Source organism: Oryzias latipes, chromosome 21 (assembly GCF_002234675.1).
Source record: "Oryzias latipes chromosome 21, ASM223467v1".
Taxonomy (NCBI): Eukaryota; Metazoa; Chordata; class Actinopteri; order Beloniformes; family Adrianichthyidae; genus Oryzias; species Oryzias latipes.
This window is the reverse complement of record NC_019879.2, coordinates 20608539-20624557: the sequence shown is the minus strand read 5'-3', so window position 1 is coordinate 20624557 and position 16019 is coordinate 20608539. Positions and strand designations below refer to the sequence as shown.

Sequence of the window (16019 nt, the reverse complement as noted above, 5' to 3'; positions counted from 1 at the left end):
ATGCACTAAAGCTCTTAAGTTTAAAAGACATCAGGATCATGGTTAAACAACAGAAAAATTACTTTTAAACAAAAGGGAATGCTGACCTTACATTCGAAAAAAGAAAAAAGCAAACAAATGACTCCCTTTTCATTAATGCCTTTAGGAAAGGTCGATATACTCAAAGAAATATGACTAAAAATCAATATTTCATTCTCATTCCAGAAAATATCTATGAGGTTCATTCTCTGAACATTGATTTTATAAATGAATTCTCATGTGTTTCAGATACAGATAGATTAAAAACAAAAGACAAAAAAACCCTTGAGGGTTTTCTTGTGCTTCCTGTGTTTCCTGTCATCAGCATCAGCATAGTTTCATCATTTATGCTAATCCAGCAACATCTTCTGGATGATGCAACCGGATTACCATTTTAGACTATAGTCTTAAACATGTACTACATGATCTATGGGGTCATCGATAATAAAGTCCCCTGTGTTAAGCTGCTTCATTCAAATTAAAGTTTAAAAGGCAGAATATTAGCACCAAAACACACTTCACGATCTAACTTTGCAAGTAATGAATTTAACTTTTTATTTAATAGATTTAATGTGTCAAGTATTGTATGTAAATGTACAAATATGTCTATTTATGGTTAAGGGTACTTATAATTGAATTATTTTCATGTATATGTGGATGTACATACTGTATATATGGGGATTATTTTATTAAACTTTTATTTCTTTATTTGTCCAATCAAGTCATGATTAATCATGCAAAGTGTGATACATTTATTTATAAATTTTTTTGACTGCTTAAAATAAACCAATTACAATTTCACACACATGGCAGTCATGTAGAGCCTTGCACTCCTGTTGGTGCCTTTGGACTCCACTGCAAATGTTTTTCATTGATTTAACAATTAAATGAATCCCTTCTGCACATTGTTACAGCAGCAACTATTTAGATCTGTTAAGTCTCTGAGCCTGGTGCTGCAGACCCACTTCTGTAATTTACAAACTTCCAAATTCTATCTCTACTTCAAATATGCATATTGCCATTTAGCAGACAGACATTTACTGATTGAGCATGTCTATGTTGCATCGGTTGATGAAAACTGTTTTCTCTTCATAGAAGTAAAGAATTATAGATGCATTTTCAGGTTACAAATTTAGGAAGAATGCAAGAACTCCATACTGCTTGCAGGACTCTGTCTTCTCTTTCAAAATAAATTACTCTGGAACTGCAACCATCACACTGGCTACCAATTACTGACTGATCCAGAACTCTCAGAAATTCTAATCAGAACTCTAAATGCTTGTTGCATTAGGAAGTCCTGGAAAGGACTGTCCTTGAAGAGTAGTATTTCTGATCCCTCACCCCAAATGTTCTTACCCTCAATTTTGAAAACCATTTTGAAAAATTCTGTTTTTTAAATTGGAAAACGTTGAAATATCTACAGTTGCTGAATGCCCCTACAAATTCATCCATGTCTGTATTTCCACTCTCGTCAACTTTGACCAATTTTCTGCATTAATCCTAATTTGTCTTAATGCGTCAGCAACTCATTTTTTAGTAGTATTTGTTTTGTTTCATTTAAACCCTTGTGCTATCCTAGGCACTTTAACATTGCAAGTTGGGTCATCTAGACCCACTAGACAGTACGCTGAACCTTTTCTCTTCAATGATTTGTGATCTTCACTGGTGTCCATGGATTACATGAAATCTTTCCACCTTTATCCACCTTTGTCATGGTAGGGAGAACACGTCAGTGTAAGGGTGGGGTCATCTAAGATAGCACAAGGGTTACCCAAGAGATGACGTCAGAGTCAAGTGAAGTGTTTACACAAGGTAATTTGTTTTAATAGTCACATATGGTGTCACTGCATCAAAATGTAATGAGGATTAGTAATTGAAATGTAATTACCAAAATTTGAACCGTATTTCGTTACATTACTCTGTTATTGACTAAAGTAATTACATTACAGTAATTTGTTACTTTGTGATTCAGTAACCCTGGTTACAACTCTTCTTATCATGCTCGATGGGCTTTATCAGTCAAGTCTTACAGCAATAGGAAACAAAAATAAGAAAAAAGCCGTCACTTTGTGTTCACTGTACCTCTTGTTATACAATGATGAGCAGTTTGACTTTATAGATAGTTACTGTGATTCTGTATTTAAGATTCCCAGTGAGCGTGAAACAAGCCTTAAAAGTAGAGCGACACACTGTGCTTTTACAAGACTTCACTTTTTACCCAAAAATCTAATAAACAGCTGTGTGTTTTTTTTAAATGCTGGAGGATAACTAGATAGATTGATGTGAAAAGAATATTATTTCTGTGCTAATATGACAGCAGTCTCATCTGGAATGTCCTGTGTCCCAGACAGTCTCGCAGTTAGATGGTCAGAGGTGGTGCTTCAAATCAGCATTCAGAGAAGACAGCTGTGAGGAAATCTGTTAGGAAACAATTTGTCTGTTTTTGCTGTTTTATGGTACGTGTTGGTGGTAACCAGTACAAATTCAAGCTTTAAAAAACTGAACAAAATAGTCCTGCTTCTCCATATTTGACAGGTTGGAAAGCAGGTTTTGCAAGAACTTGATGAAAACACCATTGTGTAGAGCAACACAGCATGTGTCATTGTGTGTCTGCCCTCAAACTTGCACTTGTGTGTGATGTTTCTTTTGATCCAACCATGTCTGATACCTATAGCCCAATGTCCCCTGCACCCAGCCAGAAATGAGTCAGCCTTTTGTCTGTCCCTGTAAAGCAAGTCTCCCTTATTGGGCAAACACAGGCCTCAGTCAGACTGAGCTCACTGAAAAACAGAGTACCAGGCTGGAAGTAGGTGCTGGTGTTGCTGCAACGGGCCAGTTGACTTCTGACAGACTGCACATTGAACTGTCAAGCTAGAAAAAAAAGGGGAATTTTTGAAGAGATTTATGAACAAAGCTTCAAAATTCACCATTTTTTTTCTTTTCAAATCAGTAGAGCAGCACTTCTGCAGAAAGAGAACCAAAAAGTTTCAGAGGTGAACAGGAAAGACTGTGCGTGAGGCAGTGATCTGCAGATGCGGACCCACAACAACCATCAGATGACGTGGATTTCCGTTTTGATACACTTTACTTCTGGTTGCACAGCAGGGCAGAGCCTCACAATTACTGAAGAGCTGCTGCAGGAGAACATGATGGTGCTTTGAGGACTAATCCACCATGCAAGCCACCATGAATGCCAATGGACTTCAACGCCGGAGCAGCCAAGACAGTTGTATTGTGGATAATACACTGAGGAAAAAAAATCCTCTGTGGTACCGGCGCTCACTCAGAGGAAACAGTGATCGACACAGGCACAACCATGGTTCTCAGCCCAGAGTGTGCAAGGTGAGACAATCTTTATAAAGCAGTTTCTCTGTAATGCCCTGCAAAACACTGATGAAAAAAACATCCAGATTTGTCTCGTGCACTTGTCTTTTTTTATAAAATGCAGTTCCTGCAGTTTGGCAAAGTGTTCATCCATCACTATTGTTTTAAAGGAGCTCTATTCTGTTTTTTTTATATTTTCTTTGCAGCCAAAACAGACAAATTCTTTGGTTGATTACATGGATCCAGAAAGGTAAAAATCTTAGATTTGATGTGCACTCTGACTTTCCATATTTTTGATTGCAAACATTAAAAATTAAAACTTGCTTCACCTTACAGGACCGCAGTTGTATTGGAAAAACAAGATAACGAAACGTTCGGATTTGACATACAGGTAAACCACAACATATTCTTGCAAACTGCTTCAGGTTATTTCTGGCTTAGTTTGACCACTTGTGAAATTGAAAAAAATTGAAATTGCTCTCTCTTGCAGACCTACGGCTTGCAGCCCAAAAACAGCTCCACTGTGGAGATGTGCACGTTTGTGTGCAAAGTGAAGGAGGACAGTGTGGCGGAAAATGCTGGCCTGACCGCAGGTAAAACGCCCACATCCCCACAGACCCTCACACAGATGCAACAGTGTCAGATAAGGATTGACAGACGCAGTCCACCTACGCACATAAATGCCCTAATGAAAGCCATCTTCTTGTTACTCATCAGTTTCTATATGTTTTTGCTTTTCGCTTGCTTTAGGTGATATTATCATCACCATCAATGGGGTTAGCATTGAAGGATTGTCTCATCAGCAGATACTTGAACTAGTCCGAAAGTCAACCAACAGTTTAAAGTGAGCAAATGTGGTCATTTTCTTTTATGCAAATGATGCAACATGAAGAGGAAAACATATTTTTATAAAGTTTCTGTGTGTTGTTGTCTGGTTTCAGGGTGGAGACGGTGTGTGGGAACATAGTGAAGCACTTGGAGCTGGAGAAGAAGCTGAAGGTGCTGCAGGTGGGTTACTGAGGCTGAAAGGCCTGACCTACAGGTCACTGCTTCGGATTAAGGTCACACTTGATAATGTGGGAATGATCTGAACACGGCACAAGTTTAACCACAACCATATCTGTCATGTGCCTATGCAGCAGTCACTGCGTGAGAAGTGGATGGAGCTTCAGGCGCTCACATTACAGGAAAAACGACTTATGCGAGGTGAGAGCTTTTGCTCAGCTGTCAGACCACAGGACTTCCGTTCTCACAGCCACCGTCATTTCTGCTAAACTGTTCATGATGGGAGGCAGAGCGTAACTTTCACAAAATTCTGATGGTGTTTCCCTGAGAAACTGAGCACAGCTAAAGCTGCTTACAAACTTCCTGCTGCTTTTTGTTTTTGTTTTTTAGGGTTTGGTCAGATAAAATTCTCCTGTTTTTCAGGTAACCCAAAGGAGAGCATTGCTAACTCAACGATGGACTCCTCCTCTGTTCCGAGCCCACATCTGTGCCGCCGTGGCCAGCGTTTTTCCAGTGACAGCAGCTTTAGGAGTGTGATGACAGATGATAGTGACCAGGCCAGTGTGTTTGGAGACCTGAGCTCACCCAGTCCCTGCAGCGCAGTCAGCACCACAGACGAATCTTACTTCTTCTCTAAAGACTTCTCCTCGCAAAGCAGCTTAAGCAGGGCTTCATCCAGCTCCAACCATCACCACCAACTCATTAGCCGCTCCAGCAGCTCCAGTTTAGCCGGCAGCAGCTGCTCTCTGTCCCCCACCTGGGAGGAAACAAGGATCTCCTCCTTGTTTGGGACTCTGCCCCGGAAAGGCCGGTCCAGACAAAGTGTGCGTAAACACATCTTCAAGTTAATTCCTGGACTGCAGAGGTCAGTTGAAGAGGAAGAGATGGGAACAGCCACTCAGTGATGCTTTGGGACTTACTGTGCCAACATTGTACAATAGCCCCTTTGCTGTAAAGGGGCTTCAAAAACTCTACAAAAGTCAAAGGAAGCCTTGTATATCAAAGCCCTGATGAAAGACACTTAAAAGCCTCTGAGTAAAGGGATTTGTTAAAAACCTTTGTAAATGTGAGTTTCCCCAAAGCTTACTGCGTCTGTGAACCTGCTTTAAAACAAAAGCATTAGGGAAAAGAACTGTGAGTTGAATGGCTGTGTATATCCATAACTACTGAAATCTATCCTACTAACTTGAACTAACTTTTTCCCACTTTGTGATTAAAGGTGATGAGCATTAATTAGAACAGTCGGAGGCTTTCTCCACTGTTCGATAACATTACTATGATTCAGTTAGCGTTTGAACAGCACTTCTGTCAAACTCAGGTGTTCAAAACCAAATCTCCAAACCAGATAGGAGGCCGCTTAGCTCAAAAACAGGATGTGGGCATGAGAGATCGATTTAACTCTTTTACTTCCAAAATTACTTTCGTACTATGCGCTCTACTTTCGGTGTTCAGAAACATTTTTTTTTTGTTTCTTGTGCATGCTCTGAAAATTCTGTATTAAAATGTTTTTTTTTTTAATGTTCTACTTTCCTACATGCCAAATAAATGTGTAAAAAAGACATTTACTAAAAAATGTTTTTTAGTCTCATGTTGCATGGCAGGAACATACATCCACCTGAACATCTCAAGATTGTATTTCTATTCAGACACAATAAGTAACCTTGTGACACAGATGAACTATAACACATCTTAAGTGAGATGAAAATATGCTCAGGAAAGGAGAGATTCATTATGTTTCAAGATAATTTGTTATGTAAAGGGGCAATCCCCACTCTGTAAAAACTGTCTTGCCTTTCTGTCTTGCAAGACAAATAATCTTTTTTTCCCCTAATTTTAATAATTTTTGACTAATTTGTAGGGGGCCTTTTTTGCAGTGCAGATGCACCTAATACATTTATCCCCGGGAAGTGTAAAGACCATCATATAAGCGTTTTTTTAGTTTCAGAACATTTCAGTGCAAAGCGGACAGAGAACGACTTTAGAAAGTGGATTGTTTCTGCAAGTCAATGCAAAAGATGTTATGAAAACATTAACCCTTGCGTTTTCTTAGATGACCTCACCCTTACATTGACGTGTTCTCCCTACCATGACAAAGGTGGATAAAGGTGGAAAAATTTCATGTAATCCATGGACACCAGTGAAGATCACAAATCATTGAAGAAAAAAGGTCCAGAGCACTGTCTAGTGGGTCTAGATGACCCAACTCCCAATGTTAAAATGCCTAGGATAGCACAAGGGTTACGCATCTAATATTTTGCGTTGACGAAGGTTTTTTGGATGGAGGAAGCAATTTAGTCAGCATCTAATGTCCAGGAACTAGAAGTTTTACATATTTTCTTATGGAGGAATGTTTGTAAAACATGAAAAAGTCACGTGTCAGACCCCTAACCACTAGTTACCCTGTGAAATCATAAAATGTGTGATGACACATTAAAAAAAACACACACATATCTACGCATCTACGAAGCATGTAGCTGCACTTACCTCAAGACTGTTGGCGCAACACATACAGAATTAAAAAAACATGCCTCATGCATAGTGGTGGAGGGGTGATCATTTGGGATTGTTTTTTTACAGCCACAGACATCCAGTCAGTCAAAAATTGAACTCTGTTTACAAAAAGTATAGGAGTCAGACATGTAGACGTATTTGAGATGCAACAGATGCAGTGCAAAAACAAGCTAAAGGTTTCCTGATTGGAAATAAACCAAAGTAATACTGTTAAAAAAAGGAGATAAACCCCCACAGAGATAATTCTTTCCTCTGTATGAAGTTATTTGTATCCACATTTTGTTTGCAGACCTGGTGAAGTGCAAATAATCTGTTTTAAAACCTTAAAATATACAACTGAAAGAGGGTGTACTCTCATTTTTACGAGACCCTACCACAATCATTGTGAACTTCTGAGCTTAACAGGAAACAAACTTCACAACCAACAACACCCACAGTGTGGGTGATTATGAAGCACAGTATAATTTGCCTGTTTGGCCGTAAACATGCATCAACAGAGGCTCAGATTAACAGTCCTGCAGGCTATTGTCTTTCTTAAACTTTCTATAGTTTTATTTATTTATTGGCAATTCAAATATGAAAACAAAATGTTACCTTTCATTAATGACAGGCATGCTTTAAGAAAAAGCTCCAAGCAATCAAAACAATGCATTAAATATTCAAATCGACGGTTAACAGAAGTTGTTGACTATTTTACATCAGTATTTATTAATGGACATTTTTCAGATGTTTCTACCGATTAAAAGCTGCAGCACATCAACATAATCCTGCGGAGTGTGTTGTGCTTAGATATAAGTGACTGTAAATGTTGTTCTGCACAGAACTCTTCCTGGTTGAGACACTGAGAAGAATCAAGGAAAACCTGAAGGAGAATGTTAATCCTGACTCGGAGCCGAGACCAAAGAGAGCGATTGGTACACAAGCAGCCACCACAAAAGAGCCTTGTTGAGCTCCAAACAAATGCTTCATTCTTCAGGGATTCAACAAACAAAGATTTACATGGTACAGAAACTACAAAGAACACATCCAGACCTTTTTTCTGTTGACTGAAAAGCAGGAAGGAGATCTTTTTTTACATGGACAGAGCAGAAACAGAAGAGAAAATTGTCTTTTTTACTAAATGAGACATGGAAACTGGCTCTTTTATTCCCAATTATCCAGGACTCAGAGTAGAGGGAGGTGCAAAAACACCTCGGGTATCGGAGGTCTTTGGTGGAAACACACCTGACGTCTTTCAGATGGCGGATGAAAGTGATTCTAGGTCAGACGAGATGGGAGATGATTCGGTTTTCTACAGTGACGAGGAGCAAGAACAGAAGGACGGACTTGCTTTCCTGTCAAGTCATTTTGGTGTCAAAAGGTGCAGACAACTTGTCAACAGTGTAGCAGAAGGTGAAACTGTTCAACAAATTGAGGAGGATCCAGGAGAAGTCTTTATTAACCATGGAAGCTTGGAAAAGCAGGCCATGTGGACTAAAGAGGAATTCCACAGCCTCCACATGTTATCCTCTCATAAAATCAATGCTCTACAGCCAGGAGAAGCACCTGCTGAATTTACCAAAACGTTGCCTACATCTTGGAAAGATGTTCAACAGCAACAGTGCGCAGAGGTGGACATTCGAACCGAGCATGATAAAGATACTCCAGAAGAAAAGGGTAAGGTTCCTTTACTGTCCTGTCAAATAACAAGATTTAAATGAAGGTCTCTGTTCCCAGAACCTAACGCAGATGTCTCTTTTCTCTTTTTTAGTGAATTTACAAGCTTTGCTATCTTCCCGCAACCTGTTAAATCCATTTAATGAGAAGAGCCAACATCTGCCAAAAGCTGAAACACAGAGGCGTAGAAACAGACAGCTTCAGCAGGACTCGGAAATGGAGCAAATTCTTCAAACTCATCCGCAGTTTCCTCAGAACCCCAACCCGAGCCCCCCTACTCTGCCTTCCCTGAAGAAATCCGGTGGCTTCAATCACCTAACCTCCTCCAAATACAGCACCGTGTCCTACCGCAGGATCTGCAAAGGCAACACCCAGCAGAAAATAAAAGACTATGAGATCAAGTTAAGAAAAAAGTGAGATGTTTGCTTGTCAGACAGAAATGACCCACTGAGAAATGTACCAGAAATTTTTGAGGATAGCAGTCAGGACACCATCACTTTACTTAATTTATCATTCTTTAATAAAACGTAATACCTGAAACACTTAAATAATTTATTGTATTGTATTTAAATCTCATGACTCTAAAGAAAAGCTTCCTGAAGTGCATTATGGCTTATGTGTAGAAACCAAAGAAATAAATCAGTGCAAATGCAAACTACTGTTCAAGATTTTTTATTTGTCACACTTTTATAAAAATCATTTTTCAAATCACTTTGATCCATAAAAACTTATCACAGGTAGTAAAACCATAGTATTCCATCAGTTTTTTCTAATAGTTTGAGCCAATGCTGCCCCCTAGTGTCAAGAAGAAAATCATCCATAAACATTTTCACATCAGATTCCAAATCCTAAAGAATGAAGCTTTAAAACTCAAACACGAACCATAAAATATGTAACATCTTTGAAAACGTGTACCTTAATGCAAAAAAAGGCGGTTTTAGATACTTTATTTGGGAGTGTTTAACAAAAATACACCCAAAACTCAGATCTGATGCATCTTAAAACGGCCACAACTTATTGCTGCATCAGGTCTTGATGGGTTTAAACGTACCACAGTAAATATAAAATCTTGTTTCTCTGACCCACAATCCAACATGATCATCCATGATTGTCATCCCATTACTACCACCATAACTGCAACACATTCCACCCTCACACTGAAGCATAATAGTGTGTGAACTGCCACTTCTGGAAGCTGTTGTTGGAGTCACAGGGGCTGAGGTGAAGAGAATCGTCTCGAGATTCTGCTTCCAGGCACATGTGCTGGGAAGCGAACTCCGCTATGAAGTGATCCGCCTTCAACACAAAACAAAACATAAGTTACTGGACTTTTTTCCTGTGGAGTTCACGCGCAACAGAAAAACAACAACAGAAGACTTGAGGTCAACTTACAAGAGTCGATTTAGAAGATTTGTGGAACCAGCGGAGCTCAGCTTTCGCGTTGTCGCAGGAGACTACAGAAAAACTGTTGAGGCTTTGTTGGGGAGCGATGCAGAGGTCCCCCTGCCGAACGTGCCTCAACCACGTATAGCTAAAGTGCTGACTCTGAACACCAGAAAAGAAGACAGTGCAGGTTTGCAGCTTGTAATTATGCTACATGTCATGAACAATAAAAAAAAAAAAAAAAAAAACACGGAACGATTCATTAGGGGTTGATCTGAATCCAGAAAAACCACATTTGGGAGGACTTGCTCTCGCCTTGGACTCCACCCTTATTTACTATGGCATACGTCTCGCCTCTGCGTCTGTCTAAATACATTCTGAGCTAAATCCACTTGTGGATTTTCTTTTGGCAAGAACATAATTACCAGGCAAGACAACAAACTCAAATAGTTTCGTGACAAATGTCAAGATTACCTACAAAACAATTGCAGAGCTTCCAAATATTGATGCTGAAACAGCAGTTATGTCAGATAAAACCTACCTGCTTATTAAGGTCACATGTCTCGAATGACAAAGAGTCTTTAAACATGGCAAGACATCTTCTTAAGCCTTGGTTGAAGACCTAAAAGAATAAAAGAAAAGGAAAAAACTAAATGTATTCAGCTAATAACTAAGCTAAGCTGCTTGTTTATTTCATCTTCAGCAAAGATTCAACATGATATCAATATTTTGTTGCGTTTAAAACATTCAAAGGAAGCACAAAAGCAGAGATTCAGAAAACATCTGTCTTTTTAATGTGCACGTACCAGGCCTTCTGCTTTGACTAATGGCGCGTCCAGTTCAGGGTACACGTTCTCCAGGTACCACTTAAAGTTCTTGCACTTGAGTTTCTTTCTCAGCTCTATCTGCTCTGTAAGGTTGCCGATATCGGTGACACTTTTATCCAGCAAGTGCTGGTACCCGTGGCCGTAGAAAAGGTCCTTGTACTCATCCAGCCAAACCTCCGCCACTCTGGCCAGGTTACGCTCCACCGTCTTCTGCCTGTCCTTCGGGAATGAATATGGATTCTGTCCTCGGAAAATGTGTCCGACGCGGGAGCAAGGAATAATCTCGATCTCTCCTCCGCACATCCAGATCTGTTGACATGACAATGTGGATAATTCATTTGGACCACAGGGAAAAGAATCTGATTTTCTTTTTTAAAAGTCCCTCTCATAGATCATCTTGTGCTCTATTATAAAAGCGTTCCCATTGGTCTTTTAATTTTGATTATGCTGTTTTTAGCCAGTTTTCTAGAACAGTTTCTGCAGAGCGACAGACCGGAAATTCGCCTCCGAGTAAAGGGTGCCATTGGCCCACCCAGCTTTGAGTTTAATTTTCTTAATATATGTCATTCATAATTTAGGAACAGGTTAAAAACACTGAAAACAAAATTTTCATCGGAGTGGGTCTTTAATGACAGAAGGATTATAGATGAGAGATACCTTAAATGAAATCTCCATGTTCTCTCCACCCCACACATCCAGACCAGGGTCATAGGTACCAAGCTCATAGAAGTACTTTTTGTCAATAGAAAAAAGCCCTCCAGCCATAACAGGACACCTTCAAAGATGAACAAATAATTAGAAGCAAAACAAACTTGGTAAACGCACAGAAGGATGTGAAGGTGGAAGTACCTGATGGGATCTGAAACTGTTATGTTGTGTTTCCTGATGTAGTCTTCGGAGAGCGCATTCCAGCCAAACACCAGAGGCCATTTGAAAATACCTCTTTGAAAGTTGTCAATCAGCATATAACTGACATATGGAGGCAAAAACACATCAACAGTAAGTTTGTGTGGAATCTATAGCCATCTATTTCATTGTGGCTTTGCGGCATCACCTCATGTCTTTGTCATTGATGACCTCAATAACCGGACAGGGAACCTTCCTGCGATCCAGGTAAATTCTCTCCAAGAGGGGCTCCAGCCAGCCCACGTTACATTCAACATGGGAGTCCAGGAAGGTAAGAACCTCACCTGCGTTTGAGAAAAGAAACGGAGCTTCTGAGATCAAAACAAACATCATTTAACATCTACTTTTTATTGTAAAACTAGCAAAAAACCCGTGACTAAAGCAAACAAAACGCAAACTAACTGGTTAGTCGTTTTACTATTTTAAAAAGATCACATTTAAACTGGCAAAGACAATTTTTATAGCTTGGATGATCAAGTTTCTTTTTTTTTTAAAAGAGTTATTTAAAAAAAAAACAACTTCAGACAGCATGGATGCTCTTTAACCTAAAAGTCATACAGCTTGCCTGCATGTAATTTTCTTCATGGTATCATTATAAAGCATTCCATACATGCAAGACATTTCTGGAGGAAATGACTGAAAGGGCATGCCAGATGAAATAGCATCAGCTGTTAACCCGTTTTGACCCGATGTGACATGTTTCATTCTCTCCCTAAAGCCCAGAGCGACACGTGGATCACTTCAGAGTTTCAAGACGCAAAAGCTTTTAAAACTTTCTTGAGCATTAGGAGAGACAATAAAGCAAAAATTCAGAATTTCAAGTGAAGGTTTTTAACTTTTCTTCTTTTTTTACATTAAAATAGTTTTTTTTAAACTGGCCAAAATAACATTTAAGTGGAAAAATATATTGTTCTATCTAAGCATGTAGAGAAAATTCCTCAGATCGCTGCTCTGCATGAGAATCAGTGACAACTTTTCATGGAGAATTTGGAGAATTCTGGACATTCTGGTGTGAAACAATTATAGTGATTGTTTGAGATGGCAGCTGCTGATGGTGCTGGTGTCTCAACCCCTCCCAAAGCAGAGGGTTTCTGCAGCCCCAGCCTCAGGTAAAAGAAAGAGGATTACACACACTGGTTTGTTTGTCTGAAATATTTACACTATTCCTTTCAAACGTAGATAAAACTGTTAAATATAAATGTTTATATAGTTCAGCCATAAATTTGTGCTGCTCTTTGTGTGTTGCAGATCTACAACTACACACACTAAAGGACAGCACACATCATCTGGCATCTGGTGTGTGCAGGGCTTTTCAGTCTAACTCCAAAATCCATTTTCTATCCTTTATGACTAGATTCAATGCCAATGGCATCTGAATTAGGGTTGAAATTTTCTTAAATTACATTTTATTTTGTGTTTGACAGTAAAATCTTCATCTTTAGACCTCAGAAGATCTCTACTGGGGTCCTTTGTCCTGCTTTTTATGCCCCTTTTTTGTTTTTGCCTGCCAAGATGGCGACAACTGTAAAGCTAACACACTGCTCTGAATTAAGCTAAATCCAACAAAACAATGCAACAACGCACACTTGGTCCATCCCTCATAAAGTCAATCATTCAAACAGCCAGGGTTGAGAAAGACTGTCTTTATGAAGAGATTATAGGAGGATTTAGGCAAACATGATTCATCTGGACCACACTTACCTGTGGCAACGGCAGCTCCGGCTAGCCTGGCCCGGATCAGACCCTGACGCTCTTTGAGGCGAACGATTCTCACTTTGGGAAACTGGGACATGTATTTATCCAGAGGCTCTTTGAGGTAATCTAAGAGGAGTAAAGGCAAATAATAAGACAACTGTCGTTTCACCCACCATCACAAACAGATGTTCCCACTATGATCATCTTTTGATCTGTTGCAAAAGCGATCTTGGGGATCTTTTGATAATAATTATGTCGTTTTTCGGCATGTGTAAACCACACATGGACATAGTTTCCTCAGAGCATCAGGAGTTCATTAGAAATGCGCTTTTGAGCTGCGAGCGGGACTGTTGGCACAGAGTAAGCCAGCCCCCACTTCCCGTCACCCATCTGTTTACATGCTCTCCCACTAGCTTACAGCTCCTCACAACCCCAACCTAACATTACAGGTGCGACAAAAATATTGCAGACAATATTGGAGCTATCCAGTTTTACAGTTTTGGGCCAGATTCCAGCTCTGACGAGGAAAACAAAGACGCTTACGATCAATTTGTCTGCAAGAGCATCAGAATGGAGCGGAGCATCGACCTTGTGACCCCCTGTGTATTTTCTATGACACAAATAAGCTCTTTTTCAACTGAATTTGAATAAAGAAATACTCAGAAATGCAATTTTGAGCTTAATTTTCTTAATGCATGTCCCTTATCGTCAGCAAAATGCCACAAGAACATGTTAAAACACAAATTTCCTCAGAGTGAGTCTGTAAGGGGACATTCCATCAAATTATAACAATCTTCAATTTCTGTTTCAAACTAAAAATCACCAAGATTTAAAATAAAAAAGCCTTTTTTGTTGCAGTTTTAGTTGTTTAAGAGTGATTTCATGACATATTTGTTTACCTTTAGTACTGAAATCATCCACCAGGATGATTTCTTTGAGGAGGTGTGGTGGAGATCTGTTTAGCACACTGTGCACAGAGCGGAGGAGAGTGGACCAAACCTCGTCCACAAAACAGAAAATGACGCTGGTGGAAGGCAAGTCGTCGTGGACCACAGCCTGCGAACATCTAAAAAAAAAAAAAAAACGGCAAACTGACACTTCAGATGTGCAGACTGCATCACATGAGACACACAAAGCAGCAGATAACTCACACTTCTGGCCTGGTGTCAGGAATGGCGCGGTCCACTGGAATCCGATCGCTGAGGTAGACATTAAAATGGCCTTCATCCCACCTCTTCCTCACCTCTTCATCCTCACTACTGGGAAGGATCACTCCCCGACCAAACTGGCCCAGCGCATTTGGATCTCGAGGGGCGTGCGTCACGTCCAGAGAAAGCACTTTGTGGACACCAGATTTTCTGACGGCAGTGGAGATATTTCCCACATGGAGGTGGGCTGTTGGTTTTAGTGGTTCCTTCTGTGCATTTGGATCCTTGTTGGGTTTTTGGTGAGACATTGCTTTGGATGGAAGTAGGTCTTTGGACTCCAACACGATTGTTTCATTTACGCCAAGTTTTTCTTTTGATGCCACAGCATGGAGAGATTCTTTTGCAACATCTCGCTCTAAAACAACTTTATTTGCCCGTACTTGACTTGCATTGGCTACTGCGACACCAAAGTCCAAATTTGGTACCTTTTTCTTCCCAGGAGCATCCTGCTTAGCTATGACACCATGATTATAAACATCAGCTTTGTGTTGAGGAGCCACAGATTTAAAGCGGTCTCTTTTAAGATCTTTTTTGTCCTTCAGGACTGCTCTTTTACTCCCCTCTCTGTACACATCTGAAGCTAGTGGTCTTTCCCTGTCACGAATGGCAGCCGGGTCCAGCCTCTGAACCGGGTGTTTGAACTCCATTTTCAGATTCGGGGTGGCTCTGACCCTCCTCATTTCTCTTTCTCTGAGCACGCGCTCCTTCAGGATATGAGTGTTCACGTCGTCTATGGACACTCTCAGAGCAGCCATGTCAAACAGTAGCCAAACGATGGAAGCAGCAAACACAAAAACCAGCACCCTCCCACTCCCCCTCAGGTGTCTCCTCAGCTTCATTAGCCTCATCATGATGACAGGTGAGCAGAAATACGTCAGAAACCTCTACTGAAACAGACCACCGCTGACTCCAGAGGTAACATTTTGTAGCTGCTTGCGTGGCATGCTAGCGAATGTTTATGCAGCAACGACAGCTGTATATCCGGATATCCAGGAGCATTGAGGCGCGGATAAAAGTTTTTCATACCCTGTCGCGTCGGTCAAGTCCACTCAGTCAGAGTCATTGTGCCAGAGTCGACGAAAACAATGTCGCTCAACTGAGCCCCCCAGTCAAAACAGGTTTGATAAAGTTGCTTTCACGCAAAAACTAACTCAGTCACTTTGTATGAGTACGCACGCAGTAGTTGGCTACTTCCAGTTTCGCTGTAATCTGATTGGCTGGGAGAGCGACTAACGCAAAGCCCGAAAAACTGGAATCAAAGAGGAAGTGCCAAAGCACACCTTCAAAATAAAAGTCGTTCTTAATCATTTGTCCTTTTTTTGATTTTCTTGAAAATTATATCGCAAAACTCGTGATCACCAAGAAAGTGTTTGTCTACCCTTAATTCAAAGTAATAGGCAATTCTCAATTGACGATCGATCCTTGCTATTTCAAAATGCACTTCGCCATTGGCAATTTAATATTCAGGCTTGCAATGTGAAAATGC

General features: G+C 40.2%; 3 protein-coding genes across 3 annotated transcripts; 2 read left to right on the top strand and 1 right to left on the bottom strand.

Moving 5' to 3' along the window:
• Positions 1 to 2821: 2821 nt before the first annotated feature.
• Positions 2822 to 5893, top strand: cytip (cytohesin 1 interacting protein). The gene is made up of 8 exons (XM_004081888.4): positions 2822 to 3360; positions 3549 to 3592; positions 3679 to 3733; positions 3833 to 3935; positions 4093 to 4186; positions 4284 to 4350; positions 4482 to 4548; positions 4771 to 5893. The coding sequence occupies exons 1-8, from the start codon at positions 3193 to 3195 to the stop codon at positions 5250 to 5252; spliced, it is 1080 nt and encodes a 359-aa protein (XP_004081936.1). The 5' UTR covers positions 2822 to 3192; the 3' UTR covers positions 5253 to 5893.
• A 1948-nt stretch (positions 5894 to 7841) lies between these two features.
• On the top strand, positions 7842 to 9169 carry LOC101173266. The gene is made up of 2 exons (XM_004081887.3): positions 7842 to 8514; positions 8609 to 9169. The coding sequence occupies exons 1-2, from the start codon at positions 7986 to 7988 to the stop codon at positions 8929 to 8931; spliced, it is 852 nt and encodes a 283-aa protein (XP_004081935.1). The 5' UTR covers positions 7842 to 7985; the 3' UTR covers positions 8932 to 9169.
• Position 9170: 1 nt separating this feature from the next.
• Positions 9171 to 15746, bottom strand: galnt5 (polypeptide N-acetylgalactosaminyltransferase 5). The gene is made up of 10 exons (XM_004081886.4): positions 14477 to 15746; positions 14225 to 14391; positions 13332 to 13451; positions 11779 to 11914; positions 11574 to 11693; positions 11382 to 11499; positions 10704 to 11033; positions 10439 to 10519; positions 9907 to 10059; positions 9171 to 9810 (listed from the first exon to the last, which is right to left on the bottom strand). The coding sequence occupies exons 1-10, from the start codon at positions 15382 to 15384 to the stop codon at positions 9667 to 9669; spliced, it is 2277 nt and encodes a 758-aa protein (XP_004081934.1). The 5' UTR covers positions 15385 to 15746; the 3' UTR covers positions 9171 to 9666.
• Between the last annotated feature and the right edge of the window lie 273 nt (positions 15747 to 16019).

Excerpts from the sequence above, each read along its gene's own strand:
- galnt5 (XM_004081886.4), bottom strand. The coding sequence starts at position 15,384 with ATGATGAGGCTAATGAAGCTGAGGAGACACCTGAGGGGGAGTGGGAGG. Across the intron at positions 11,915-13,331 it reads CGGAGCTGCCGTTGCCACAG|GTGAGGTTCTTACCTTCCTG; the intron begins GTAAGTGTGGTC and ends TCTCAAACGCAG. Across the intron at positions 10,520-10,703 it reads TAGTCAAAGCAGAAGGCCTG|GTCTTCAACCAAGGCTTAAG; the intron begins GTACGTGCACAT and ends TTATTCTTTTAG.
- LOC101173266 (XM_004081887.3), top strand. The coding sequence starts at position 7,986 with ATGGAAACTGGCTCTTTTATTCCCAATTATCCAGGACTCAGAGTAGAG. Across the intron at positions 8,515-8,608 it reads AGATACTCCAGAAGAAAAGG|TGAATTTACAAGCTTTGCTA; the intron begins GTAAGGTTCCTT and ends TCTCTTTTTTAG.
- cytip (XM_004081888.4), top strand. The coding sequence starts at position 3,193 with ATGCAAGCCACCATGAATGCCAATGGACTTCAACGCCGGAGCAGCCAA. Across the intron at positions 3,936-4,092 it reads AAATGCTGGCCTGACCGCAG|GTGATATTATCATCACCATC; the intron begins GTAAAACGCCCA and ends CGCTTGCTTTAG. Across the intron at positions 4,351-4,481 it reads AGAAGCTGAAGGTGCTGCAG|CAGTCACTGCGTGAGAAGTG; the intron begins GTGGGTTACTGA and ends GTGCCTATGCAG.